The sequence below is a fragment of the Panthera onca genome, chromosome B1 (genome assembly GCF_046562875.1).
Source record: "Panthera onca isolate mPanOnc1 chromosome B1, mPanOnc1 haplotype 2, whole genome shotgun sequence".
Lineage (NCBI taxonomy): Eukaryota > Metazoa > Chordata > Mammalia > Carnivora > Felidae > Panthera > Panthera onca.
Genome location: NC_138342.1, coordinates 124594053 through 124621403, shown reverse-complemented (window position 1 = coordinate 124621403; position 27351 = coordinate 124594053). Strand labels below are relative to the sequence as shown.

Genomic DNA, 27351 nt, shown 5'->3' with positions numbered 1-27351 from the left:
AAAGGAGACTGGAGGCCTAGCTATTGTCATGCTAAGGTTGTTTTTCCCTCTAGCAAAGCATTAACATTAAGACAGTAAGGCGTTCCTAGAGAAATGTTTTACTCTGCCAGCCTCAAGTATTTGTCAATAGGCTTCAGAGTATAAGGAAATTTAGTTCTGTCATTTTCTTCTGCCTTTGTTTCCCACATCACTATGGAGGGGTGATGGAGACTTAGGTCCTGTAGGACTAGGATCTCTATCAGTTAACCATTTGTTTTTCCCCTTTCCTTTGTTTTTGGGCAGCCACAGGTATCCCATCTAGGAGTAGGGGGAAGGGTGTTTGTGGCCTGTCAGCTTGCCTTATGCTCCCTCATCAGATTTAATAAGTTGTAAATAGCCCTCAATTATTTGGACTATTGAAATAGTCCAAACATAATGTTCAATTCTTGAAGATGAATAAATTTTAGAGCCATGTTGGATCTTAGAAGTCATCTAGTTCAGACCCTAATTCACGAGAGGAAGAAGCTGAATAGAATAATTAAATAGTTTTGCCACAGCCACCTACTGTGTTAATAATAGCAGATGCTATACTTGGATGTAGAGCTCCATATCTGTGTCAGTTCTCCTTCCTCCTCCATATCATACTGGATAGAAATACACACACAAACTACCCTTGTAATGTATGGTTCTTCAAACTGATTTATTGGCAACATTTAGACAGACACAGACTAAATAAAATGTATCTACAATGTACATATTGGCAGTAACAGGTAGAAAGGTGTGTTAGTAGATCTATATGAAATTCTTCTTCTCATGCATGAGGTAGGTAATATTACTCCCATTTCTGATTTGCAGAAATTAGGATACTGAGAAGTTACATGACAACTAAAGCCAAGACAGGAGGCTATATATTTGGATTTTACGCTCAACATTCTCCTCACTACCCCACACTGTCTCCCTATACAAAGACTTTCTCAACAGGGACCTCACGAAGTTGACCTTGTGGATTTATTTTTTCTTGATTTATTTTTATTAAGGTTACAATAAGAAAAGACTTCTGAAATAAAACTGGCCCTGACAAAATTACAAATAAAAAAATTGTGTCTCCTTTTTTATGTCTTCTGTCATTAGTCAACCTCTCCAACCATTTGCCTTCATGGTCCATTGCCCAGCCCTACCTTGACCAAGATTCTCATGTGTTCAGTGAGAATCCCATTCCATCAGTGGATACTAGTGACATGACCCCCTCAAGACTTAATCTTCACTATCATTTTAGCCTATCAAGATTATGCATATAAAAGATGATTCTGTAAAAATTAAATTCATGTAGGCTAATACCATAGAGAAGGCCTTCAAATATGGAAAGCAAAATGGAAGAGAAAACAATCAGTGAACTGAATGTTGAGCAGGCAGATTTGGGTGACTTTATAACAAAGCTTTTTGTTATATGTTGAAATCCATGTGTGAATTAGGCTGTTCAATAATTGTGGGTGGAATACCTTAAAACAGGGAAAACTAGAACCAGGGGGAGGATTTAAAAGGCATTAAGACTGTTGAGAGGAATGGGCTGATATATTAGCTACATTAGAGCTTACATTATAGCTTACATTAGAATAAATGTAAAGGAAGAATGACTTCCAGACACTACAGAGGAGAGAGCATCAATATTCAAATATAGGGCAGGGATTTGGAAAAAGGAGGGGAAAAATGACCTTATATGCAATATATATAACAGTATATATAGCAGCTATATTCTATGTAAAGTGTATATTAATTGGTAAAAACAAATGTTAAGACAAGTGTAATATGGATAATTTATCAAAGAGGAAATATGATATGCAATGGATATATAGGAAAATAACCAAAAAATTGGTTTCTCAAAAAACCAATTTGAATAATTGTGAAATGCCATTTAACACTTATTAAAATACAAAAAAAAAAAGATCATGATTCTTCAAAGTAATTCTTATGTACATGATAAGGTACATCATTTAAATGGGTTCTGGAAAATAATATGGCAATGCATAGCAACAATAAAATTTGCCATCTCTTTTTCTCTATTAATGACAATTCTAGAAATTTTTTAAAAATTTAAAGATAGAATAATGAAAGTGTTAATTAAACCTCATTTATAATGGAGAAACAATCTACGTATACAAGCAATAAGCAGATGATTAAAGTATACATCCCCCCCTTGAAAAAATATGTAGTCGTTTTAAATGCTATTATGAAAATAGGTAATATGGAAAGTAGTTCCATTAAAATAATTTAGATAGTAGAAAAATTATATTTTTCTCTTTACCAGTGTGTAAAAATTATACATGGATATAGAAAAGGAGTAGAATGAAACTTGACCAAAATAAAACATTTTGATTGATTAATGATGTTATTGTTAGTAAATTTCAGATTTTTCCTTGTAGCATTTCACACTAATATAATATTTAGACCCTTAAAATAAGTAAAACATATATTGCATTACATTGCATTGTATCTTTCGCTGAATATCACTTTTGTGTTTTAATTACATTTTCAACATTGCTTTTGTATTTCGGGTCAGTGTTAGAATCACTAATCATCCTGGTTTGCCTTGGGTATGAGGGAGTTCCCTGCACTGAAGACTTTCAGTGCTTCAACCAGAAAAATCCCAGGCAAACCTGAATCAACTGGTCACCCTAAATATAGTGAAGTTTAAAATTTTCTTTTGTCTTTCTAAACCTAGCATTTGTCTCACAATAGTGAGATAATAACATCTTTGTTATTTGCTATTAATAGATTTTGACAGGCCTAATATGGTTCTTTTGGGTTTTAAATGCTTGTATTTTCTATTTAAATTGCTATCATATTTTAAAATTTGTAACAACAATCCCTCCATTACATACAGAATGCTGTAAGAGAAAATAGCACTTGAAGCAACAAAGGGCATCTCGTTCAATGTTTATCTTTGAAAATAGATTCATTGGTGGGCACTATGGATATTTTGTAGGGAAAAAAAAACCAAGCAAAAATAACTCCAGCAAAATTTCCCAGTGGCCGCTGCCTGTGTATGACCAAAGTTCTGTGTTGGTTCTCCCACTGGGCTCTCTAAGTCCTAGCATACTTCCCTATCTACTTACATCTTCAGTTTAACTACACAAGTTCATTGGAGCATTTTTTCCTCTTAATAGTTAAAAAAAAATAAGTCCTATTTGTTTGTTTCCCTCTGCTTTTAAACTACTTGTAAATTTGCATCTTAGAAGTCCCTTGGGAGGGAACTTTTCCAAAAAGATACTTTGGAAGACTGACCAAATTATTCTATTCAGGTTTCCTAGTAACTATATGAAGTAAAGCCAACCCAGAAAGTGCGAAGTATGAACTCTGATTACTCCAGCATAGCCTCCCCCACTAAGGCTTTCGGGTTGACTGCAAGTCTATTGATAGCATTTTCCTGTTATTCTCTGCTTGGTTGTAATTCTTACTACTTCTACCACTGCATTTTTGGAGTATATTCCAAGAATGGCTTTAAAAAATGGGCACTAGCATACACTTTCAAAGGTACCTCTGACTAGATCAGTGTTAGAAACTGAGTCACTTTATATTTGAATAAAAGTGAATTTAATAATTAAAGTGTTTTTTTTTTTTCAGAAGTTAAGTGAATTAGCATTGCTATTTCTATATAAATTAATTGTCACTTTTCAGGGCATGTCAGTTTATTCTCCATCTACTGTGTGTACATGTTCATAAGACCTTATAGTATTTAATGAAGAGATCCTTTTTAAGTATTGATAGCCACAAGAAAATTATACCATGTTTGATCTGTGTTAAAGAATCAAAGTCCAAGATCTTTGAATGGAATTTAGAATAAAAATGTAATTAGGTTACATCCCTGAAGTCTGATATATCTTTAAACAAGACTGCAAATGAAACTTTATTAGAGCTTCAAATGAATTATTTCATTGCCTTTTTTTTTAAATTCATTTTCTTCCCCTTCTCTTTCATGTCTGTGTTACTGACATTGCTGCTGTATTTTACCTATCTTTTTCAGGGTGTTTTAATTATTTACTGCTTAACGAGCAGCACAGAGAGGAAGCCTCATTCAGAGGTACCTGCTCTGCAGCACGTTTTTCTTTTTCAAAGCTTTGCAAGGGGGTCTTGAGTAGCTGCACCAAGCCCACGGTTCTTGCCACACTGAATAAACTGTTCTGGAGGCAGTATTTCCTCTGTCTGAGAAGAGGCACTGCCCTAGAAACATCTCTTCAGAGGCCTCACTGACCAAGGGTGAAAGGTATTGGATGAAAGTTGGATGAAGTGTGCTGTTTCACTGGTGCCTTGAGTGGCTCTTAATATTGAAGGAGTGACACTGTGCCGTCATATTTAGTTTTAAAGCATTCCATGTAGCGGACTCATCCAGCTTCCCTCCCAATGGTAAGTCTGAAAAAAAAAAAAAAAACGTAAAAGGCCATGAAAACTTATTGGATATCTACGAGGCACCAGGCACCCTGCATGGCACCGCAGCTGTTTTCATGCCCTTTACAACCACTCCCTGAGGCTGGCATTGCTATCCTTGTTTCAGAGCACTTATTGGTGGGAAGGGTCCAGTTATATCATGGTGTTGAGGCTCAAACCTTGGTCTCTGCCTTTAAGGTCAAACGTTGGACAGAGTTTCTAAAAAGGGGTCACTGGTTGGGGCGCCTGGGTGGCTCAGTCAGTTAAGCGTCCGACTTCGGCTTAGGTCATGATCTCACAGTTGGTGAGTTCGAGCCCCGCGTTGGGCTGTATGCTGACAGTTCAGAGCCTGGGGCCTGCTTCCGATTCTGTGTCTCCCTGTTTCTCTCTGCCCTTTTCCCACTCATGCTCTGTCTCTCTGTCAAAAATAAACATCTAAAATAAATAAAAATGAATAAAAATAAAAATAAAAAGGGCTCAGTTGAGCAAGTGAAGCCACTGTGGGCTTTGGGCATCAGCTCTGCTGCATACTTGGTGTGTGGGTTGAGGAAAAGAAACACTGAGGCTCATTTCCCTCATCTCTAAAGATAGTAATACATATATGTATGGCAGCTACTGTCATGCTAGGCACATGGTGAGTGTGCAACTAACATTGCTTTTCTCCCTCCAGACTCACTTAAATAGATTATTTTCAGTTTGTTTGGTTTTTGTAGTATCCCAGATAGCACATGCTTATTATCAATCAAAACAGTGGTGTGTTAGGGGAAAGTTAATGCTCCCCTCACTCACTTCTATCTTCTCTAAGTTCATTAGTACTGGTACTTTGGTATATGTGCTTCCATACTTTGCTCCTCGCCCATATAAACATATGTACCTAATCAGAATGTGGTTTGCTTAAAATCATGAACGGTATATAATTCAAGTAAGAATTACATTGTTGATTAAGTCCAGCACAGTATGATTCATTAGTTGATCTAATATCAATACTGTCTTTATTTCTTCTCAGACTTTTAGGCTTGTCAATGCTTTTTACTTAATATTTTAAGATGGGGTGGCAACGATTAAAGTAAAACAATTTATTACACGAGGGAAATGGTCAACTTTGTAAGCTCTACAATGGCTAGTAGTTACTCGTATTGTTTATACATTAGAGAAGTGTTTTACATTTTTAAAAATTATTCCTGTAATTTTGAGACTTATAATTATTTAAGAACAAAGATGCCTAATGCTTAATCTTTAGAAACTACAAAACTTTGATAGAAACCAGTTATTTGAGGTTTATTACGTCATAAAGCCGTCAAGCTTGTGTACCATTTCCATCACTGACCACAATTCACCTATCTAAAATCATAAACAACAATAACTAATATCAATTCCTTAAGAATATTTTAGAAGCGCAGGATAACCTTCTGGATTTTAAAAATTAACATAGTCATATTGCCAATATCACGGATAGACCCTCTGTGAGTTTCTCCCACACCTGTCTTGCTGTCTTCCTGGGATCCCTTTCATTGTCTGGTTTAGTGACCCATAGTTTTTAATGGGGATATGGTAGCATTCCTATCATGTCCATCTGAAATCTTTGTTCAAAATGATAAAGGAGATTTTCCATTTTTTTTTAAATAGCCTCTCCCATATCTTCTAGGTATCCCAAAGTAGCTACTCAAAAGTTATGGGCACATTTTCTTCCTGGTTTATTAGGGATGTTGTTGAGTTACAGAACAAAATCTTTGTTTTCCAGCTTTCTATTTTGCAGTGGTATGCAGTGGGTTATAGTCAGAACAAATCTCCTCTGACAAGAGATAAACCCTTGCAAAGTGATAGTTTCCACTGGGAAATGTGACAAGCCCTTAACTATTTCAGCATGTATAGTGCCATTATAATTATCATAATTGAATGTAAAAACCTAAAGATGATATAAATTGTTCATGCAGTTAAACTGAAATGGAAAGCAATGTCTTTTGTTTTTACAAAAGAGCAATAACATTTTTCTCTTTTTGCTACTGTTCAATATTGCTCCTAGCAGATTTTATGTCTACATTGTATGGAATAGTAACTTAATGCCAAAGATGTCCAGTAGCTCCAGATTAAAATGTAATATAATATACATAAAGCTTTATTGTTCCTTTAGGTTGTTGTTTTAAGCTAAAGTGGAATATTTCCCTAAATTCCTCAACAAATGTGCCCAATTTACAACTAAATATGCTTAAGACTTATACCAGTGCTGCTGAAGAAATAAGCCTTATGGACCTGTCAAATGATTTTCATGCAATTGTTTCTGTAGCATTATTTTTACTGGCAAATGTACAAGTTGATAGAAAAGGAAATAATTAGCTACTTTCAGAATTGCTGATGCATGGAACTAAAGAAGCCCAGTCTGTGCATCTTAGAGATTGTGACATTTTAAATTACCTGAATAATACCGGGAGCCATCTTTGGACATAATTAACACATTGCCTAATTACCGTCAGGTCTAGACAGAGTCACACTTTATTTATGAAATATTATTTTATTCAAACTTGCTTTCACCCTTATTATATTGCAAAGTTTAGATTTGTGTGCTGTTTTCTTAAGTGGAGCAACTTCTTTTTTTTTTTTTTTCTTTTTTCTTTTCCCTCCCCCTTCAAGTAATCAATGCACTGCTGAATGAGTTCATTTTAATGCACTCAATCATGCCTCTAATGTTCGTAGCTTACGGGCGCAAGCATCAGTAATGCAGGAATGTTATATGGCTTTAGTTTGGGCCATTTCATAAAATATTCATGGAATCAAAAATGTGCATCAAAATAGCGGCTGGGAGAATTACATTTATGTTCCTGCTTTTATGGCAGCTTCACATTTAAACCCATTTGTGTTAATATCTAGTCAATCTTCCTACTTTAAAAAAAAACTAAAATGGGAGAGATCATATACATTCTCTTTTGCTTAATATTTGTTCTAGACATCTGCTGTGATACCACAAATATCTATAAACTTTCAGAGATGTTGTGAGGGAAGAGGGGTAAGCAACAATTTGGATAATACCCAAATATATAAAATCTAATTTTCTGTACATAGCGTTTGTCTTCACATCCTACCAAGCATTTTGCAGTTTACCACATTGTTTGGGTTTTGTTTGTATTTTTAAATAAATGGATGGATTTCTTGTTTGTGTGGGCTCTAGGTAAAGTGAGACTCCTTTGTAACAGTTTTATTTTAAGAGTGTACTTTCCTTTAGGTGAAAAACTATAAACACATACCAACCTCCTTATTGTTTATGTAGATGTCATGTAATTGTTTAAAAAAAACAACAATAACAACTGAGTCTTAGGATATTTCTATCCATACCTGGACACTCTCGTTTTAAACATTTGTTCAGTGTATCTCCTAAGTGTTTCCTGATAGTACTTCATATGATTGAGTAAACTGATTACTAACGGTATTAGTAGAGGACCATTTGATTTCCTCTAACCAAACATTTTGGCTCCATGTTCTTCCTTGATTCACTTGAAATATTAGTGAACTCTCTAGAGTTTTGCTTAGCATAAAACCATGCATTCCATGCACTTAGTTGAGCGCTAGTTGTCTTCCTTATTGAGGTTACTTCTGTGATCTCTGTTACACACGACGATAATGAAGATTTGCTGGAACATGAGAAAGCTCACGTACCCCCAAAGACCTTTCACATTGATGACTCTTCCTGAGGGCTTCTCGTTTGTCTCCTGCTTTCAGTTAACTTTTACTTTTGTGGTACCTTGGTGCAGTCCTTCTTCTCCCTGCCCTCTTCTTCATTGGAAAATAATGTTACCACTTGATAAATCCAGTTGTCTAGACACTTGTCCTTCTGCAAGATTGGTTGTAAGATCTGGAAATCTCAGCTGGTTCTGTTGTTTTAAAGTTTATATGGTAACAAAAGGTAGACTGTATATGAACACTTTAAAGAAGTTACAAAGAGATGAGCGAAGAAACTGGTTCATGATCTTCATTTATTTTTATGTTTTGCTTTGTTGAAGTGACCACCATCATGATAGCCCTATATAATATTTCTCTCAAGTACATTAAATTTAATTTTTTTCAGATAAAACAGGATGCATTGTCTTCATAAATATCTAGTCTTTTTTTTAATGTTTATTTTTTTGAGAGACAGAGAGAGAGAGGAGAGAATGAGTGGGGGAGGGGCAGAGAGAAAGAGGGAGACACAGAATGTGAAGCAAGCCCCAGGCTCTGAGCTGGCAGCACAGAGCCTGACATGGAGCTGGAACTCAGGAACTGTGAGATCATGACATGAGCCAAAGTTGGAAGCTTAAGTGACTGAGCCACCTAGGTGCCCCTATCCAGTCTTAATATTAATATTGGTCTTTACCCAGAAAGCAAGAAAATCTTTAAAATCCTATTCACAGTTGAAAATATAAATTATGTTTATAATGGAAATGTTTCCATTGTTAATCATGCTTAAAGGGGAATACTTGCATATTTAAATTACTATGCCCCCTTCATAGTATAGACTCTATTTTAACATTTTAAAATCAAATGTACCATATTATAGTATGCACTTGAAAATTCTGACCAGCCTTTAGAAATTGTAGCCAAGTCTTTTGTGTGCTTATGGTAATTTGGATCAAATCCTTACTGGCTTATTTACTGGTCTGTTTGCCACCAAATAACTTTAGAAAGCATCTCTACATCTGAGAAGGATTGGAACACTCTACTTTCTCTGTTTAGGCACTTTGGTTTAAAACAGAATTCCCAGTGATCTCATCTGTGGCAAAGTGGTTAAAAAAGAGGAAGTGAATCTATGAATAGCTAGATGTGGCCACAGCTAAGTCTGGGCCACTCTAGGAATTCCAGGTGCTCCATGGATATCACCACATGGTTTATGGGACAGATGGGAATTTAGATAAAGGATGCATAGCTGCTTATACATCAAACTCCTTCAGAAAAAACAATCAGAAGTACATCAGGGTCTAAGATCTGTTCTTTTGTGTTAGAGATTACCTGCAATTGCCTGAATAGAGTCAAAGAATTATAGAAATGGAAGAAACGAGAAATCATATAAACCCTAACATTGTTTTTAACTTGAGAGATTTATATCCAGAAAATATAACTTAACTCTACCCAAGTCTCCCAACTCTTGGTTTGGTGACTAGCACCTAATATGGTGAGCCAAGTGATATGGGTTTTTGATGATTCTGGGTGTAAATCCAAAATACCACTTTTTAGCTATTTGAGTCATTTAACCTTTGTGAACCTCAGTTACCTCTTAGTGTAAAAGCAATAATTGTATTTACTTCATCAGTTTTTGGAAGGTTAAATAAGATAGTGTATGGAGAAAAAAAAATCTTCCATCTTGATGAGGACCCAGTAGGCCTTCAGGAAAGAGTACCTTCCTGCTCTCTCTCACTCGAGCATCTTGGACCAGGCTCCTTCATCATGGGAGACTATAAGTTTATTCTTCTGAGAGTTGAACCTTGGCCAATAATCATGACCTAAGTAGTACACTGATATGAGGCCTCAAATCTTCAGCAAAAATCAAACTCAACCTCATTCCGAGGTTGCCTGCCATAGTAACCAACTGAAACAAATGTCCCCCAGGCCCCCTTTACTTCATTTCTGCTTAGACAGCCTGTCCAGGATGCTGAATAGTGCCAATAACATAGACAGGAGTCTGACTGTTATGGAATACAAAGACATAGCCCCCACCTTTTCTCCACTCTTCCTTACCTTCACCCCCTCTCCATTTCCTCCATCTCTCCTTTCCCTACTTTCTACCCTTCCCCCCCTCCCCCTGCCTCTTCTTTCTGCTCCCTTGTAGATGAAATCTTAGACATGGCCATCAGTTCTTAGAATTCTATTTACATCTTTATGCCTCATTTGCATCTCGTTGTAATTAGTTGAGTTATCCAGTGCTTCACCTCCTGGCTGTCCTCCTGGAATTCTTAGTGAATCTGTTATTTTATAACACAACTTTGGATCCTCTTTCCATCTGGTTACTGTGTGTAACCACAGATGCCATTAGGTCCTTGCTAGCCTCCTTACAGTCCCAATTTTTTTTCTGGAACTATCTGGTTTACTCACAGTTTCCTGTATCTATCTTTCCCTATTCACATGGCCAAAGAGAAATATGTACCTGTACTTTATGAGTAGATGGAAGCTGGATAGAAAAAAAGCAAGAACAACTCTGATATACATCTTTCTAGGAATACAGAGCTACACTTTACAGGCAGAAATATAGTTAACAGAGGAAACATAACACACATATATGTCAGTGCTCCATTTGAGTTAAAAAAAAAAAAGATGGTCATGGGTATTTGGAGAAAGGTGTTTCTGGTGAGAGGTGCTATAGGAGAGACATGAGAAACTGCCTGCTCTTGTGGGAAGTAAGAGAAAAATCGTTGGTTAAATGTGAGGAGAGATTAGAGCAATGAACTTGAACTTTGAGTATTTGCATCAAAATGAAAAAGGATTGGACATTATTTTAAAAATAGCTTTTATCAGGGGCACCTGGGTGGCTCAGTTGGTTAACTGTCTGACTTCGGCTCAGGTCATGATCTGGCAGTTTGTGAGTTCGAGCCCTGCATCGGGCTCTGTGCTGACAGCTCAGAGCCTGGAGCCTGCTTAGGATTCTGTGTCTCCTCCTCTTTCTGCCCCTTCCATGCTCATGCTCCGTCTCTCTCTCTATCTCTCAATAATGAATAAACGTTAAAAAAATTTAAAAAATAGCTTTTATCATATATTTTATTACAAAATAAACATATTTTGATGATAGAAACATTAAAAAATGCCAATAATCAGAAAGGATAAAGAAACCATCCATTACCCACAAAATACTGATAATGCCTTGTAAATATTTTCTGATGTTTTCCAGTATTATCACAAACACCTATACATGTGATGAGATGCTTTCCTATAGTATCATGTTTATGGCTTAGTAGTCTTTTACCATGTGAAAATTTCATAATACAAGTTGCTAAACATCTCTGCCATACACATTCCCCTCTCTCTGTATGTATCTTTGCTGACATGCCCTCCTTCTACACGGTGCAACAGGGGCTCAGACTGGGCATGTCTTTACTCCTTTTTTTTACAGATTATTTGCTGATTGCCCACCTCTGTTGTATTTCTTTGTGAATGTCATTCTTATTTATGTGTGTATTCTTTATTACTTAAGTACTAATTTTGATAGCAAATTCAGGGCAGAAATAGGGGGACATTATATGCAGGAGTCGTGGCAGTGGCTTCAGTATCCTGTATTATCTAACCTGTGATATCTAGTAAAACCTAAGTTAAGAAACTATATTGAGCCTGATACGACCTGCATTGGCTAATTTAATTAGCCATGGCAATATTGTTAATAAAGACTCAACTGCATCTTTTGCAGGGAGAGTAAGCTATACTTAGAGAATACTCTGTGTCAGCTATTGAACATGCATTGATTCATTTCTCACAATAACACTTTGAATAGTTACATCATCATCCTATTTTGCAGAAGAATTAAACTCTAGCACAAAGAGGGTAGTAATTAGCCTGAGGCTAAACAGCAAAAAGGGTAAAGCTGGGATAAGAACTCAGTTTGGCTGCTTGTAAACTGCACCCCCTCTTAAACACTACTGTTGGAATGCCTACATACAAGTACCTTTCCAGCTAATTTCAATTTGGGTGGCTCCAATACCATAAGAGTATTTGGACTCCAAGATATTGTGAGGATTTTCACAAGGCAATTCGCATGTAAAATACAATTGATCCACAGCGTGGAACCGCAAACTACCCTTCCAGAGGTATGCTTGTTCCTATTTCAAGGAGCAAAATGACTTGTAACTTATGGAAGTTAATTTGGAGTTTTGGCTTTGAGAAGAAATATTTTGAACTGTGTTATAAAATTTAATCCAGAAATGCAGTTAAGTGGTATTTTAATTATGAAAAACTAAATGGAATATACAAATGCCTCTATAATAATTGAATTTGAAATTTGTAACAGACACATCCTTACTCAAGATACCTGAATTCTTCCTGGGAATGAAGCAGAGAAGCAGATGCTGTCTGTTGAAAAAGTAGTGCAGGAAAGTGGTTGAGAATATGGGCTCTGGAATCAGACTGCCTGGATAGATTACCCCACTAAATATGCAATCATGGGCAAGATTCTTTTTTCAGAAAAGTTTATTTATTTATTTTGAGAGAGAGAGAGAGAGAGCACAAGCAGGGGAGGAACAGAGAAGGAGGGAGAGAGAGAATCCCAAGCAGACCACGCATGGTTAGTGCACAGTCCATTGTGGGGCTTAAACTCACAAACCATGAGATCATGACCTGAGCTGAAGTCAAGAGTGGGACACTTAACCGACTGAGCCACCCAGGCACCCCCATGGGCAAAATTCTTAACCTCACTTTCTCTTCTGTTAAGTGGAATCATAACACTCCCTATTTCACAGGAGTGTTTTGAAGATTAAATGAGAAATTCATATAAAGCACATAGTACATTACCTTGCATAAGTAATGTTAAGTAAAGGTTAGCTAATACCATTGCTATTAGTAATTACTACTGGGTTTTCACACCGTTTCTAAACATGTGTAATCCTAGTCAATTTCTGCACGCCAAAATACATCCCTCCAGCAGATGTTCATCCAAAATCATTGCTGGATCTGAGGTCCAAATTGGGAGAGCTCCTTTCCCAGCTTACATCCTCTTCATCCTTAGAAATTCGTAACTGTATTCCATGGTTTCTACTTCCCTTTCATTGTAACACATAAGATATATACAAAATTTTTGAAAATATGTTCTGGCCTGTGGTTTGTATTTATGAATGGCTTTTATTCTTCAGGTCAGCTTCTGGAAGCTGCTGAGCATTATGAAGCATTCCATCAATTGACGCAAGGGCGGATATGGAAGGATGAGACAGGCCGCTTTCTCAACTTGTTGGCCTGTGAGAGTCTCCTGAGGACTTACAGATTACTCTCAGACAAAATGCTAGAAAATAAAGAATACAAACAGGCCATCAGAATTCTAATAAAAGCTTCTGAAATAGCCAAAGAAGGTGGGTGGAAAAGAACACTCTCACATTGCTTCCTTTAATGGGCAGGCGCTGCTTTTCCCAAGAGTGAAGTAAAAATCATCAAGTGTTTGGGTGATTATTTCCTATGAAATGCAAAGACAAATGCCATCAATATACTTTCAAATTTCACTGTAAAACAGAGGAGCCTTAGTGCTGACAACAAGAAACCCATTAATTTCTTGAAAGCTTTGCCTCCAAAATTACAACCCTCTGGGAATAGTGTTATAAAACAATGAACCTATAATGAGAAGGTAAGGTCATTTGCAAAAGTTAAGGGTGTGTGTGTGTGTGTGTGTGTGTGTGTGTGTGTGTGTGTTTGTGGCCATATATTTCTTTCAATCTGAGAGAACTTTCATTGTTTGTAAATTCCCTATTGTCAGGTAATAGGGAAGATAATGATAAATATGTAGTTAAGAGTAACAGGAAAATAGAATGCTAATATATTTTGGACCTCTGCCTGTCAAAGTTTAGCCTCTGCACTGGCATCATCAGCATCACCAGAAGCTTCTGAAAAAAAAAGCAACATCTCAGGCTCCACCCCAGACCTATTGCCTCAGCATCTGCAGGCTAGCAAGTTCCCCTGGTGATGCATACGCACACTTACAGCAGTAAAAAATGCTTTCATGAGAGCTGATCATATCCTTAATATTCTATATCATTTGTATATGTATAAGATATAAAGAAAAAAATTGGAACACATACTCATAAGCTTTTACTTTGTGAAATGCGAAGATATTTTATTACCATAATTTATCAATGGAGTAGACTTCATGATGGAGAAAAAGATGCTGTGCTCTTTAAAGTGTATTAGCTTGAGGATATATTTAATTGATTAGTTTATCAAGTACCATATGGTTTATTTGGAATAAGCAGGACCGAATTTCTGGTTGTGATTTTAATTTTCTAAAGAGTAAAAGTTAACATCTTATTCTCTCTGTTACTTCTTTTTAATGGTATTAGAATACTTATAAGAAATAACCCTCATTGAAAGACGTATCCCATTGAATGAACTGCTTTTGAGTGACTGGTGATCTAGTACTTTCCCCAAAGGGGTAAAAACTGACATAAACCGTTAGCTCTTAGATGAATTTCAGCAGCTAACCTTAGTCACATAGAAAGTTATGTGGAATTTCAATGTAAAGTAATTTATCAATTAGGAAAAGGTATTTTGCTTTAGGTTCACATTTGCTAAATGATTGTAAGGCAGTTTACAAAGAAAGGAAGTCTCCGAGGGTCTCTTCCCAAAGTCAGGGTCTCCCCGGCAGTCTCCTCCTTTTCAAAAGAATCTTTTGCTTTCCCAAGGACAGATAAGAAGAGGAGAAATCTTCTTATGCTTATGTAATAATTTTTTAACATCTTTTAACACTCATTTGCCCCTATACTTTCCATGTAACAAAGTAGATAGGTTAAGGGTTGGCACAGTGTCTTACAGAGCTCTGACAACAGCTGAACGCCCTGGGACAAAGCCTTTCTTCTTACTGTTACCTCCTACTTTGGTTAGGGAGCCTGAAGCAGCAAACTGACAATTGCCTGCATAAGGCATGCCTCCCACATTGGTTTATGTAATATTTAAGGAGCAGTGACATCCACTGTGGGCCAACTCTTTTACTAGGGCACCTTGGTATAATGCACAAGTGTAACACTGGCTATACTCTTAATTGTATATTCTATTATTTTCCTATTTCAGTCATTCATTGGTCTTTATTACATTCACAGAGTTGTACAACCAGAAACACTAACTCGGTACTCGCTAGAAGTCACTCTCCATACTTTCCTTTCCCTCTCTGCTAGCAACCATTAATCTACTTTCTGCCTCTACGGATTTACCTGTTCCAGAAAGTTCATATAAATGGAATCATACAATGTGTGCCCTTTGTGTCCAGCTGCTTTCACTTAGTGTAATGTTTTCAACGTTCATCCATCTTGCAGCATATATTACTACTTTGTTCCTTTTTATGGCCAAATAATATTACATTGTATGCTTTTATCATATTTTCTTTATCCATTCATCAGTTGCTGAACATTTGTGTTATTCCCACCTTTTGTCAATTATGAATAATGCTGCTATGAGCACTTGTGTACAAGTTTTCAATTCTTTTGTCTCTAGACCTAGAAGTGGAATTGCTGGGTCACATGGTAACTCTATGTTTAACTTACGGAGGAGATGGCATGGAGTTTTCCAAAGTAGCTGCCCGATTTCACATTCCTACCGGCAATGTGTAAGGGTTTAGTTACCTTACACACCCTTACAATGTGTAAGGGTAAAGTTTATCTACTTTCTCACCATCACTTCTTGCTGTCCTTCTTGTTTATAGTCATCTTAGCAGGTATAAAATGGTATGTCATGGTGGATTTAATTTGCATTTCCTTGTGAGCTAATGATGTTGAGCATCTTTTCGTGTGCTGATAGGTCATTTGTATATCTTCTGTGCGGAAATGTCTATTCAGAATCTTTGTCCGTTTTCAGTTGGATTGTCTTTTTATTATTGAGTTGTTTTAAATATTCTTTATATATTCCAAGTGCAAGTCCTTCATCACTTATATGGCTTGAAAATGGTGGGTTTTCTTTTCACTTTCTGATGGTATCTATTTGAAGTACAAGTTTTTAATTTTGGTGAAGTCCAAAATAATCTATTTTTTGTTTTGTGGATTCACTTTGTTAATATTTTGTTGAGGCTTTTCATGTCTATATTCATAAGAGATCTTGGTTTATAGTTTTCTTATGATGTCTTTATCTGGTTTAATGTCAAAATAATACTGGCTTCATAGAATGATTTGGGAAGTGTTTTCTCCTAACTTTTGGAAGAGTTTGTGAAAACTCGGTATTGATTATTCTTTAAATATTTGGTAGAATTCACCAATGAGGCCCTCTGAGCCTAGAATTTTCTATGTGGATAATAGTTTGATTACTAATTCAATTTCTTTACGTATGGATTTATTCTGATTTACTGTTTCTCCTTGAGTCAATTTCAGTAGTTTATGCCTTTGTAGCAGTTTGTCTATTTCATCTAGTTTGTCTAATTTATTGGTATGCAATTTCCATAATATTCCCTTTTTTATTTCTGTAAAGTGTGTACTGATCTTCCCTCTTTCATTCTCTATTTTAGTAACTTGAGTCTTCTTTCTTTTTTTCTTTGTTCAGTCTAACTTTAAGGGTTAGTCGATTTTATTGACCTTTTCAATGAAACAATTTTTGGTGTTGTTGCTTTTCTCTGTTGTTTTTCTAGTCTTTATTATTTCCTTCCTATATATATTATAAAGACTCTAGTCTTTGTTTTTCCTTCCTTCTGTTTGCTTTGGGTTTAGTTAGCTCTTCTTTTTCTAGTTTTATAAGATAGAAAGATGTTCCTTATTTTTTAAAATAGGCACTTGTAACTATACATGTCCCTTTATGCAATGCCTTAGCTGGATCCCCTAAGTTTTGGGTTGTTGTTTTTTCATTTTCATTCATTTCAAAGTATTATACAGTTTACCTTCTGATTTCTTCTTTGATCCACTGGTTATTTAAGAGTGTGTGTAGGGGGTACCTGGGTGGCTCAGTCGGTTAAGCATCTGACTGTTGATTTCAGCTCAGGTCATGATCTCATGGTTTGTGAGTTCTAACCCCACATCAGGCTCTGTGCTGACAACTCTCAAGTAAATAAATAAATAAACATGAAAAAAAATTAAAAAAAAAGAGTGTGTTTAATTTCCACATCCTTGTGAGTCTCCCAAATGTTTTGTTACCTATTCTCAATTTCATTCTCTTGTGAATACCATCTTCTCAGTTGGATCTCCCACCCTGATAACTGCATTTAATACTGAAACCTGCTTTTTTCTCTTTACTCCCACTTAGCACTCTCAATTCCTCTTATCCTGCTGAAATTTTTTTCTCCTGGAGCACCTATCACCATACAATTTACCACATAATTTTACTGTGTTAATTTATTTTGTATCTCTTTCTGTCCCTTCCCTCTAAAATGTAAGCTCTCCAAGGACAGAGAATATTTCTGGTTAATTTACTGGTGTATTCCAAATTCTTATAGCTGTGCCTGACACAGAATAGGTCCTCAAAAAATATTCAGTGAATAAATGAATCAGTGAATATGTTAGCCAAATAACAAATGGAAGTTTTAAGACACATTTTAATGGAACATTTGAGTTATTCCCAAACACAATGTCTCTATCCATTAGACCCCCATAACCCTCTCTTTAGATTTGCTATAAACGTACCAGTATAAGAATGGACAATTTAGGTCTTGAAAATAAAACATAGTATTTCCTTTAACATGAATGATTATTGATTTGGATAGCAAGGCCAATACTAATGTAACTCACTCAAATAAAGTACATAATATAAATAGTATTTTGCCCTTTTTTCCTTTGGTATATGTGTCATTCAACTTTAATAATGCTAACATTTTCCTCCATTATTTTATGCTTTCACTTTATCTTGATTGTGTTTCAATTAGTAAGCAGGAAAAGTTCTCATGCTTAAATCCTATTTTAAAACTAATATTTAGTGTGACTTGACTGTTCCAATTAGCTACCTCAAAATCTTTTTATCAACAAGGGTCAACTTTTCTTTTCTTTTCTTTTCTTTTCTTTTCTTTTCTTGGCTGCCCTTTACATATAATTGGATCCAAATGGTGATACTATATCAGCAAATGCCACTGTTGGTACTTTAACACAGTGACAACATTTAATAGATCAAGTGCAAATTATAAATAATCAACTTTTAATTATCCGAAAGTCAACTTCCCCTGATAGCCTCTCCCTCCTACCCCATCTTTCCCTTCCTTAGTCCCATCCCTAACCTCAGCACCCATAAACTTACAGCAGAGAAAGAGCACCCAGCTAAACTACTAAGAGTTAAAATTCCCAAGACTGGATCACTGACATCATCAACTCTGCTGAGGTGAGATCTTGAGGGTATTATTCTCTGCAATCAGTGAAATGGCTTGAGAATAATAATAATAATACTGTCATTGGCATTTGCCATCCTGTTTTCTTAGTCTTTCAGTTGAGCCACTGCTTCACAAGTGGTAATTCAAATATTCTTTTAATTTTTATTTATCTTAGAGAGAGAGAGAGACAGAGCATGAGCAGGGGAGGGGCAGAGAGGGAGGGAGACACAGAATCTGAAGCAGACTCCAGGCCCCGAGCTGTCAGCACAGAGCCCGATGTGGGGCTTGAACCCACAGACCGTGAGATCATGACCTGAGCTGAAGTCGGATGGACGCTTAACCAACTGAGCCACCCAAGTGCCCCCACAAGTGGTAATTCAGTGAGTGGTAACAGTGAATGCGGTATGGAGAGCTGTGAGCTCCTGCTGAAGTCCATCATGGGTTGGAGTGCAGAGTTCGGGAGTAGATCTACCAGCATTTGTATTACCCAGGAGTTAGGTAACACTAAAAGCCAAAAAGTAGAAAAAGGATGGTATTCTTCTTAAAAGTAAGAGCCTTTAATGGTTCTTGTAAGCCCATTAGATTTATATGTTACATTTAGCATATAAATGTAAATAAATTATGTATTTATTAGGTGGTATGATGTATGTCTCATTGAAGCACATTACACGTCTACACATAATTGTTTGGGAAAGAAGATGTTTATAATTCCTGGAATAAAACACATTCACAGAAATTAGAAAGACTAGATTCCTTTGAAAAGATGATGAGAAGCATTACCAGTCATTAGCAAAGAAAAAATGTGTTTGGATTTCAAAATATCTATGGAATGGTGTACCAAGATGTCAGTCATTTTCACTCAAGTTTTAACCAATAGCTTTTAGATTGAACCTAATCAAAACAAAAATTCCTTAATTTGCTAATTATCTGCCCTGTAGAAACTTCACTGAATGTCCATCTCACTGTGTATATGTGTTTGTGCACTATGGAAAGCAATACCCTTTACCAATTATTTCCTGTATGTATAGTAGCTATGCAGGATGGCTTTAAGTCTTTATGGGTGGAACAGTATGGAAATTACATAGGAATGCCTAACTAATATTACTAAGCTCTATGTGTATGTAGAGGAAAATGCCTCTTAAATACATTGCTAAGGCACCTTTCTCTAACATTTGTGACTCAAGTAAATTATATTAACATCAGCGTTTTAAAACTGGCACATAGTTAGGCTTCAGGGATTGTTCACAAATCTGTACACTTTGTTACAACTTTCTACTGTCTTAAAAAATGAAGATTCTGTTTGTTGTAATGGGTTTCTTTCATTCCATGGCAATGTTTCTACATTTTCAACTTTAGGAAGTGACAAAAAGATGGAAGGGGAAGCTTCCTATTACTTGGGCTTAGCACACCTAGCTGCTGAAGAGTATGAAACAGCACTAACAGTAAGTTGAAGTAAACTTGTAATCATTGCCACTTTTAGTTTTTATTTTATTGTGTTTAGTTTAGTTTATTTTATTATATGTTGTTACAAACCCAGCAGAAATGGGTGGACCTGTATGTATTTAGAGAGACTAAAGCAGAATAGCAATTCTAGAAGCAGAAACAAAATCGTTTTATTGTTTATAGTTAAGTAATGTATAATCAATTAGCATGAAGTGCTTTAGGATATATAAAAGTTAAATATGTGGAGTAAAGTGACCCTCTACGCTCACTCCCCATATCATTGAGGACAACAGGATATGGGTTTAAATGATAGCAAAAAGTAAATAGAAAGAAAGAAAGAAAGAAAGAAAGAAAAAAAGAAAGAAAGAAAGCCAAATTACAGTAAACTTATAATATGATTTGGGAAATTTTGCTTTAAAAAAGACTATGGTTGTTAAGCAATTGAGCGAATTGCATTGCTGTGGACCTTTAGTTGGAGGTTGGGAAGGCAGCAAAGGTGGAGATCACTGTTAGTTCCAATCTGAGAAGTAGCCTGCTTCATGATAAAAATAAGTGCTTGCCTGTTTTATGATGAGACTTCTTGTGTTTGGCTAAAATGAACAAAAAGTGTCAAGAAATATCTTTTCTGTATTATAACAAATCTTTTCCTTCATTTTTGTCTTACCTCTAATATATTTCAAGCCTCCTATTTCATTGCACATATCACTCTTGTAATAATTTTATCTGATATATGATATTGGCTTTATATTCAGCTTTGAGAATTTCTCATTCGCTGATTTAGAATAATCATGCTATGTAGAATTCTTACATTTGGGCTAGATATGTTTCTCTGTCACCCTTAAAATTGGGTCATCATGGGGAACTTGGGTTTTCCTAGATAACTCTTCTGCTTAATAATTTTTGGTTAAAATTACATACATTCAGCAATGCTGTGTTCCAGGTACTTTGAGGAGCACAGAGGCCAACACTTCCCTTTAGGAGCTAATTTAATAAAGGTGGCCAACTGTAAACATAACTATAGTTCAAAGCAGGATGAACAGGGGTTTTCTTTTTTTCTTTTCTTTTCTTTTCTTTTCTTTTATTTTATTTTATTAATTAATTGATTAATTTATTTATTTTTATTAAATATATGAAATTTATTGTCAAATTGGTTTCCATACAACACCCAGTGCTCCTCCCAAAAGATGCCCTCTTTAATACCCATCACCCGCCCTCCCCTCCCTCCCACCCTCCATCAACCCTCAGTTTGTTCTCAGTTTTTAAGAGTCTCTTATGCTTTGGCTCTCTCCCACTCTAACCTCTCTTTTTTTTTTTCCTTCCCCTCCCCCATGGGTTCCTGTTAAGTTTCTCAGGATCCACATAAGAGTGAAAACATATGGTATCTGGCTTTCTCTGTATGGCTTATTTCACTTAACATAACACTCTCCAGTTCCATCCATGTTGCTACAAAAGGCCATATTTCATTCTTTCTCATTGCCACATAGTACTCCATTGTGTATATAAACCACAATTTCTTTATCCATTCATCAGTTGATGGACATTTAGGGTCTTTCCATAATTTGGCTATTGTTGAGAGTGCTGCTATAAACATTGGGGTACAAGTGCCCCTAAGCATCAGTACTCCTGTATCCCTTGGGTAAATTCCTAGCAGTGCTACTGCTGAGTCATAGGGTAGGTCTATTTTTAATTTTTTGAGGAACCTCCACACTGTTTTCCAGAGCGGCTGCACCAATTTGCATTCCCACCAACAGTGCAAGAGGGTTCCCGTTTCTCCACATCCTCTCCAGCATCTATAGTCTCCTGATTTGTTCATTTTGGCCACTCTGACTGGTGTGAGGTGATATCTGAGTGTGATTTTGATTTGTATTTCCCAAACAGGGGTTTTCTGAGTGCAGAGGTTAAGAGTGGTTGGTTCCAACACTGAAGATCAGGGAGGTTGCACAGGGAGCTTTTGAAGAGCAGGATGTCTATAGACAGAAAGTGAGGGTGTTGAGGATAATATCAAATATTAGACACACACACACTCTGTGAACGTACTCGGTATGTTTGGGAAGCAATGAATTGTCAGGTGCAAATATGAAATCAAGTCGGAAAATTAGGTGAAAACTAGCTTATAAATTCTCTGTCTCTGTTTCTCTCTCTCTCTCACCCTCTCTCTAATGAGCAATGCAAAAACACAGGGTAAAATAAATTCAAGCAATATAATAGAGGTTACAGTGAAAAATAAGTCTTCCCTCCATCCTGGCACTCGGTCCTGCAGTTCTTTCCTCAAAGGCAAATGCAGTTAACAAGTTTTGGGTTTACCCCTCCAAGAATATTCATATATGTGTATAGCATATAAGTGCATATACCTATGTGTTCTTTTTGTTGTTTACAAAATTGTGGCATTTATATGTAGTGTTCTGCACCTGGAGTTAACTTCTTCCACACTCATGCATATAGACATGCCTCATTTTAAAAGGGCCACTGGTGTCCCATTTTATAGTTGTACCATAATGGATTTAATCATCTCATGTTGGTGGGCATTTAGATTATTTCCAATCAGGTTTTATTGCAAAGGGTGTAGCAGTGAATAGCTTTGTGCCAACGTGAGAGATGATCTACTCAATAAATTTCTAGAGGTGGAAATGCTGGATCAGAGAAGAGATGAATTACATTTTTTTTTCTAAACTTCCCTTCAAAGAAGCTTCATCAGTTTACATTCCTACAGTAATAAATGAAGGTACCTGCTTCCTTTGGAAATGCACATATGTGTAATATGTGTTGTGAATATTTTTCCAGGTCATTGTTTTTGACCTGACTTATGAAATTTTTCCATGCTGGACTTTTAGATATATATGTGGCCAAATTTATCAATCTCTTTTTGCACAACTTCTGGCTATTCTTAGGAAGACTGTCCTCCTTCCAAAATGATTATTTTTTCAAGTTTATGGACGGTTGGAGGGTTTTATGCTTTGTTGAGGATAGTGAAATTCATATTTTAAGCAATGTGTGATTTTTAATGACTTTTGACAAGGCTAGCGACATGATCACATTGATTTATTCATGACTGTTTATTAAGCACCGTCTACATGACAGACGTCATGCCAGGCACTGAGTCTGACCTTTATTTTTAGAAGATAGCAGTAGTAGTGTAATCTAGCAATGAATGGATTGAAGAAGCAGTACTTGGCATCTAAGAGACACATTTCTTGAAACTGTTACTCCTTTCAGAAAGATATTGAAATTGTTTTTCTGAAAGTATGGAAACCATAAACCAAATAAACATGAATCTCCTGTTAATATTAACTGTGTGACCTTGGGCAAGGACCTTAAACTCTCTAAGTCTCAATTGCCTCATCTATTCAGTGGGACTAATAACTCTACTTACTTTTTAGGGTATAGTGGGTTGAATGGTGGCCCCCAAATGTCAACTTCATAATCCCTGGGACCTGTGATTTTCACCTTATTGGAGAAAAGAGTCTTGGCAGATATAATTAAGTCAAGGACCTTGAGATGAGGTGATCACCTTGCATTATCTAGGTGGGCTTTAAATCCAATGACAAGGGGCCTTGTAAGAAAAAGGTAGAAAGGAGATTTGAAAAGGAGGACAGGAAGACACACACAGAGGAGATAGGCACGTGAAGATGGTGCAGAGCTTGGAGCCATGCTGCCACAGGTCAAGGAATGCCTGGAGCCACCAGAAGCTGGAAGAGGCAGGAAGAATCTTCCCCCAGAGCTGTTGGAGGGAACACGGCTTTGCTAACACCTTGATTTCAGACTTCTAGTCTTCAAAACTATGAAAGAATCGATTTATTTTGTTTTAAGCCATTTAGTTTGTGGTTGTCAGCATATTGAAGCTGTGGAGTGGAGATTTCCTAAAGAGAGTTGATAGTGATGAATGAAAAAGGCCTAGGGCCGGCTGGATGAGGGGGTAGGTGCAAAGAAGATTAAGCAGGGATATCCAGGGAACTGGGAAGAAAACCAGGAATAGATGATCACATACAAGCCAAGGAAACCAGGCATGTCTAAAAACAGAATTATGCAAACCCTTCGTGCCTCCTATCCCAGGTTTTGGGCTGGAATGAGAGAGCTCCTTGCAGAGATTTCCAGTCAGACCTCGACCCCCTCCCCCAGGCATATACCTCAGTTAGAGTCAGGGTCAGTTAATTTTTGTCATTTAATTCTACAGCCAGGGCGGAGGCTTTGGGAAACCAGGAAGGCCATATTCCAGGCTCCAAGGCTCACTGCCACAGTCAAGAGTAGCCTTTGCAGTTCGGAAGAATGAAGCCTGTCTTCAGAGCCCAAGTCTTGCTTGTGGTAGAATATTGTTGTCTTTTTGGAACACAGCTCACTCAGAACTGAGGAATTGCAGGAACCAAGCTTAAAATTTGGGCCAAGTCCATAGGTAGAGCTGCAGAGCTAATGAAGGATCTGTTGTCAGACCTGTAAGTAAGATGCCAAAAGCAAAGTCAAGAAGGCATCAGATTCAGGGCTATACAACAGGAGGCAGGGAACAAGTACCAAGGAATCATCAAGGAATGAGAAGCTGGAGTTGGGATGTGGTTGGAACGGAAAACCGACATGAGCAGTTGTACCTGATTTGGGGCATGGAGGTCTTCTAGCTTAGGTTGATTTTAGAGGGCAGCCTGTTTTCGCTTTGTAATAAAACAGATTTCCACAAAACCTGACATCTTGCTTTCATTTCCATTTGAAAATCATGTCTTTTTCTTCTAATATCTTACTTTAACCACTTTCCCTGCTTCCTTTCAGAGATAAAGGGGGCTAGAAACCCATAAGACAGAGCACTCCTTCTTTAGTGAATCTAGTATAAAAAATTACTTGATCAATTACTAAATAGGACTGATTTCCTGACTGATTGATGAGATATCTGCCCAGTTACCTAATCACAAAGTAAACATTCAACATACAATTTTTTTTCTTTTGAAATTCTCTTTTATCCTTCTTACCCACCCTGTGCAGTATGACCAACACTATCTTTCTTTATCTGTTTTAAGGCACTGATGGTGTTGTTGTCACAGTGTGGCTGTGGAGAGGGGCAAGAATGACCTGAAATCAGCTTGGTCATGTTGCAGCCAGCCTGAGACAGCAGACAGTTAGATTGAGCATTTCCCTTCCCTTTTCATATTGCATCTATCTTTAATTCTTGGTTTCAAGTCCATATACCCTTTTTATTCTCTCATTTGTGTATTAAGCTTGTATTTTGAAATATTTTCAGATTTTTAATACCTTGCCTCTACATTCAACCTCTTTCTCTCATGAATTTCTCCCTTTCAATACTGTTCATCTGTTTAAAGATATTTACATGATTTGTTCAAAGAAACTTGGCTTAGAGAAACCTGTCACAAGTAAATATTACTGATTAATAGTTCTGATTATCTGAAACAGAAGGATTTTGAAATTTTGCTAATGGATCTTAACTTAAGGGTTTTAATTTATTAATAAATGATTAATACATGTAATAGAAGAATATTTTGACAAGCATATAAATAGTCTGGTCATCCATTCCTTGTTGATAAAGCATTCTTTATCGGATGACAGAACAAGGTTAAACTAAGACCCTAAATAATGGATTTATTTAGGGTTGAAATCCCTGCCAATGAGAAAAAGGTATTTGGAGAAGAGAAGTGATAGTTACCCTAATAAACCTGTGCAGGAGGTCACAGAGACCCTGACATTTAAAGGCGAGAATGCTACCTGCATTTATCAGGTGCTGAGAAAAGAAATAGTAATTCCCTTTGGCCATCATCAATTTAGACCTGCACATGTTCCAAGTAGAGTAAATTCTGAATTTTAGTAGGTAAATGTATCTCATGAAGTCCTAAAATTTCAAAGAGAAAAGTACCTTACTAAAAATCACATTCAAGGCTTTTGCAAAGTTGGTCACACTTCCACAATCAAATACTACAACCGTAAAATTAATTTAAGAAAAAGAAAGGGCCTCCCTTAGCACTGTGTTTTATGCATGAATTTTCTTCCTTTCTAAATATTGCACTCCATGTAATAATTTTAGGAACACCAACTTTAACAATCTTCAGTACATTCAGTGAATTATTTGCTTCTTATTATTTAGCAATAATGTAGCCTATCAAAAATTATACTATGAAAGCAAAATTCATCATATTGATACTTCATTTGCTTTTATAGTATAAAATTCATCACATGTACTATATTATTTAATTATTCCATATATAAAACAGTAGCCATCTTTATATTCGCATACATGTCAGCATCTTTATAATAGCTTAGAATGCTTCCAACATTAGTGTTAACCTAAACTCATGGTTAACCTAAATCTGTAGCTTTATCAGCAGCATCTCATATTTGCAAAATGCAAATAAATAATGTATCAGAAAAAATAGCTACACTAATATTCTAGCAACTCACAGATTGTTTCAAAAAACTCACAGATTATTAATAAATATTAATAATGAAGGATATGGATTATATTTGTAAAATGATACATTCTTAAGGTGTCACTAGGTAATTGTAATTAAATTTTACTTTTCTTTCAAGTCCATATATACAAACAAAGGGAAAGCCATTATATATCAGAAGGCATTTCTAACAAAGAATGATTTATTTGATTTGTATTGTTTAGCTGACCAAAGTTTAGGGGGAGACAATTCTTACAGTTATTCCCATTTAGTTCCTTTCTCCATTTAGTTTGTTACTTTCTTCTTTAAAAGTCACACCGTCCTTGGGAGTAATGGGTTCTTGATCCAAATGACAATCCAGCTGACATACCTTGCCAGAGTCCACAGTAACATGCATAAAACAAGTTTTCTTTTTGGTCACTTTTACCAGTGAAGACTTTTATCTACTACTGAAACCATTACATAACCCAAATAAATCTGAGTTCCTCACATTTCACCCTCAGTATGATATCATATTAAAAATCCAGCAACCTAAAGGAAAAGTAATTTCAATTTCTATTTACTTGTCCTCAAAGAACAGTAAAAGATAAAATTCTTAACTCCCAGCAATATTATTTTTTTAAATCCTCTCTCCTTCCATTTAAAAAAATTTGAATTGTCTCTAGATATTCTGAAGCCTGTAATTTCATGTCACTCCCTAAACCCAAAGTTCCCTCCTGTCTTCCACTCACTCGTGGTTCACCACTGCTCTCCTTTTCCTCTGTGCTTCTGTTTTGCCTCTTTTCTCTTCCAGATCAAGAAATGGTGGCTCTTCAGCAGACTCATTTCTATATCTTACATAGATACTCCCCTCCCACTGCAGATTATAACTCTGATCTGCATGATAAAATCCACCCACCTAGGGGTGCCTGGGTGGCTCAGTCAGTTAAGCATCCGACTTCGGCTCAGGTCATGATCTTGTGGTCCATGAATGAGTTTGAGCCTCGCATTGGGCTCTGTGCTGACAGCTCAGAGCCTGGAGCCTGCTGCGGATTCTGTGTCTACCTTTCTCTTGGCCTCTCCAGCTCACACTCTGTCTCTCTCTCTCTCAAAAATAGACATAAAAAAAATTAAAAAAAAAAACAACACTGAGGGTGGGGCTGGTTTGGGGAGAAAGGAAGAAATGCCGAGGTAGTCATGCCATAGTGAGTAGACTGGGAAGGGAAAGGAAGCAGATACTCT

The 27351-nt window shown here is 36.5% G+C and overlaps 1 protein-coding gene across 9 annotated transcripts in view; it reads left to right on the top strand.

Annotated features, from left to right (window-relative positions):
* TTC29 (tetratricopeptide repeat domain 29) overlaps window positions 1-27351 on the top strand; it is a 669793-nt gene that overhangs the window by 507221 nt on the left and 135221 nt on the right. For 8 of the 9 annotated variants that reach the window (XM_060654018.3, XM_060654019.3, XM_060654020.3 and 5 more), the window contains 2 exons: window positions 13194-13406; window positions 19667-19752. In XM_060654018.3, the coding sequence (XP_060510001.1) occupies window positions 13194-13406; window positions 19667-19752 (299 nt within the window). The remainder of the gene's footprint in view (window positions 1-13193; window positions 13407-19666; window positions 19753-27351) is intronic. The other variant, XM_060654026.3, reaches the window with a different exon arrangement.